This window comes from Cicer arietinum, chromosome 6 (assembly GCF_000331145.2).
Source record: "Cicer arietinum cultivar CDC Frontier isolate Library 1 chromosome 6, Cicar.CDCFrontier_v2.0, whole genome shotgun sequence".
Lineage (NCBI taxonomy): Eukaryota > Viridiplantae > Streptophyta > Magnoliopsida > Fabales > Fabaceae > Cicer > Cicer arietinum.
Window position 1 is genome coordinate 61,153,684 of NC_021165.2, and position 3,551 is coordinate 61,157,234.

General features: G+C 38.5%; 2 protein-coding genes across 2 annotated transcripts in view; both read left to right on the forward strand.

Moving 5' to 3' along the window:
• The first annotated feature begins 487 nt into the window (after positions 1-487).
• LOC105852340 (uncharacterized) lies at positions 488-1,291 on the forward strand. Its single transcript, XM_012717389.1, has one exon. The coding sequence runs from the start codon at positions 488-490 to the stop codon at positions 1,289-1,291; it is 804 nt and encodes a 267-aa protein (XP_012572843.1).
• A 1,351-nt stretch (positions 1,292-2,642) lies between these two features.
• Positions 2,643-3,551, forward strand: part of LOC140920814 (uncharacterized) — a 2,918-nt gene continuing 2,009 nt past the window's right edge. Inside the window, exon 1 of the mRNA XM_073369654.1 lies at positions 2,643-3,539. Within this exon, the coding sequence (XP_073225755.1) occupies positions 2,643-3,539 (897 nt within the window). The remainder of the gene's footprint in view (positions 3,540-3,551) is intronic.

Genomic DNA, 3,551 nt, shown 5'->3' on the forward strand with positions numbered 1-3,551 from the left:
ACCCTAATACGATTCATACACTTTTGAGTGAGCTCTATACCCGGGCTGAGTGCAACCTAAGATAAGTTTGAGACTATGTAATGATAATCTTCTGGATATACATCTTGTTTGGTTGTCATGAAAGTCTCACCTAGAGTTGACCTTTTCTATAATATTTCCGTTTTAATAGTTTACCTATTAATTGGTTTAATATTTTAGAACTGAGTTGTGTGCTCTAGGAACCAATTTAGAACTATAGAGCTACCCTTACTAAAGGTTCACATGGAAAAATGGTATAAATCGCACGTACATACGAAAATCTTACTCTATGTCATGTTTACTACCCGCTAGTATACCCGAGTTTTTTTTTTTTTCTCTTCCTCATCATCATTTTTTGTTTGTTTGCATCATAGTCTTTATCATGGTTACTTTTGGAAAATCATTATCTCATCATTTTCAAAACCATAAAAATTAAGGCTTGTTGTGAATAACTTTGACCGCAGGAAATATGGGATCAAATGGTGGCTCAAATATTACTCCATTAAGAAAGACCTTGCCATTGAGAGTTCTTAAACCTGATGTGAACAACATTAAGAATCTTGCTCGGAAGTTGAAGAAAGTACAACGTGTAATCTTTATGGGGAAATTCGGCAAGATTCTTGATTTACTTGAAGTTAATGTACAAGTGGATGCCCTTACAGCGTTGGCCCAATTCTATGATCCTCCTTTTAGGTGTTTCACTTTTAAGGACTTTCAGTTGGCCCCAACGTTGGAGGAGTTCGAACGAATAATGGGATATCCGATGAAGGGGAGTAAACCTTACCAATACATGGAACACTATCCCTCACTGAAAACAATTGCTGAAACGTTTGATATCCCTATAAAGGAAATAGAAGACAATAGAACCAACAAAGATAATTTGATTGGATTTCCAATAAAATATCTTGAGGAGAAATCAGTAAACTTAGCAAGAGATGGAAAATGGGACACTTTCATGGATGTGCTTGCCTTAATTATATATGGAATTGTTTTATTTCCAACTATTAAGGATTTTGTGGATTTCATGGCGATAGACGTCTTTTTGGCTTACAAGCATAGAGGGGAGAATCTAGTACCGGCAGTTTTGGCTGACATTTACTGCACGCTCGACTTCCATCATGAGAAAGAGGGGGGCCTAATCTATTGTTGCTCGCAAATACTCTATTTTTGGTTTGTCAAACATATTTTTCAAGACATGCATCAATTAAAAACTAAGAGCAAAAAGGAATGGGCCAACGTTCTAGCAAATCTCAACGAAAGAACGATTCAATGATACTCCCGGAGTCAAGATATAAATGAAGTGATTTGTAGATGCGGTGTTTTCGTAGATGTTCCCCTCATGGGAACCAAAGGGTGTATAAATTATAGTCCCTATGTTTCATTGAGACAATTGGGTTATCCTATGACAAAACCCCCAATAATGGATGTAACAAAATCTTTTGTTATTCATGGACGAGATGGCTATGATGCTAACTTGTTGAGAATAATACGTAAGTCTTGGGAAGATGTTGTTAGAAGAGGACAAGAATTAGTGCCTAGAAGTTGTGGTATAAGAGAGAAATATCATAATTGGGTGAAAAGGAGGGCATTAGAGGTCAAGTTGCCTTTTCACAGCACCATCATTACTCCCGAGGTAGTAACAACAGAATCTTTTTTTAGTACTGAAGATTTAGAGGTCGACTTAGCTCTCAAAGGACAAGAAATTGAAAAATTACAAAAAGAATTGGAGATGGCTCACCAGGCTTATAGAGATATGGAGTATAAGAATACCCAACAATCCCTTATCCTTGAGAAAGTACAAAAAAGAGCAAGAGAGGAAGAAGAAAGCAAGGAGAGAACTCGAATCTGTTTGCGGGGTGCGAATGAAGAGTTAAGACTCAGACGTCAAGAAAGGGATGATGCAGTGATTGAAGGTCTTAGGCTTAAAGAGTTGCTAAAGAAATCTGGGGAAAAGCATGAAATCATCCGTCGGCAAGAAGCAAATCTGAAGCAACAAATAGAGAGGGTAAGAGCGGAATGTGAAAACAAGATCATGGTAGAAAGGCAATGCCAAGAAGAGATCATTGAAGCATACCGAGTTGAACTTGCAAGAAAAGAAGACGAGATGTATACACAAAAAGACACTATCGAGAGACTTGTTCAAGAAGGAATGTTTTGGATGGATCGTTTCTCCAAACTAGTTTATTTGACCAACTCTGCTATCGGAGAAATTCCACCATTATTAAGAGCTGCTGACGGGATGGCTAATCCTCTCTCTACCCCTCAAGAGATCTCCATTTTTATTGAACATTGTAAAAGTTTAATCGAGCAAATGAAAAAATTGATGGCTCATTAAATTTTCAAATTTCGTGTTTAGATTTCTACTTTCGTTTTGTGGCAAAACTTGTATCTTACTTTTTCTCAATAAATTAAATTTGGCCCCACTTTTGAACCCATGGCCCTCTCTTTATTGGTTAAGATATTCACAAACAAGCAATAAATATGTCTTTAACATTCATGCACAATTACATTTTCATACATCACATTGCATACTCATGCCATATTTTTTCACAGAAAAAATAACACAACAAACAAAAAATTTGGTGTTACGACACCGTTATCGGACACGATCCTAGTCAAAAACCATGGATGAGCTAGAGCAAACAGAAATAAGAGAAGATGTGAACCAGCTCAAGGGGCAAATGACCAAGATCTTGGAGATTTTACAAGCACTCGAAAATAGAAATGATGGGAATCCTTTGGTAGACGAGGGGGTGCCCCAAAACACTATTGTTCACCCAACGGGCGTCGTTCCACACCTTTACACCAATTATCAAGAAGGGAAGGCACAAAAATTTCCACCTTATGGTCTTCCTCCAGGTTATACCCCACCCATAGACACTCATCTCCCCAACAACAATACACTGGTCGTGGCTACAAATCAACAACATGGTACTGGCGAGTTCCCCCAAGTGCAACCTTCACCCCTTATTTCGGGCTTTCCTGGCTCTTCATCGCAAGGAAAATCTACCGAAACTAAGCCGGTGATGTTAAACATACACCATGAATCTCGACTGCTCGAGAGCTATCAATCCCAAGAAAAATGGCAAGCCTTGGAAGAACGCTTGAGAGTTGTCGAAGGGGGACACAATTATGAATTTGATGCTTTAGACCTATGCCTTGTTTATGATGTTATAATACCTCCGAAATTCAAATTGCCTGAATTCGAAAAATACAAGGGAACTACATGCCCTAAGAACCATCTTATTATGTATTGTCGAAAAATAGGTTTTTACGCCCATGACGAAAAACTGCTAATCCACTTCTTTCAAGACAGTTTGACAGGAGCTTCCTTGAGTTGGTATATGCACCTTGAGCGAACTCATATCAGCTCTTGGAAAGATCTGGTGGATGCCTTTTTGAAACACTACAAATATAATCTCGACATGGCTCCTGATAGAATCCAGCTGCAAAATACGACAAAACGAGGCAATGAAACATTCAAGGAATATGCCCAACGATGGAGAGAACTAGCTTCCCAGGTTGAACCCCCC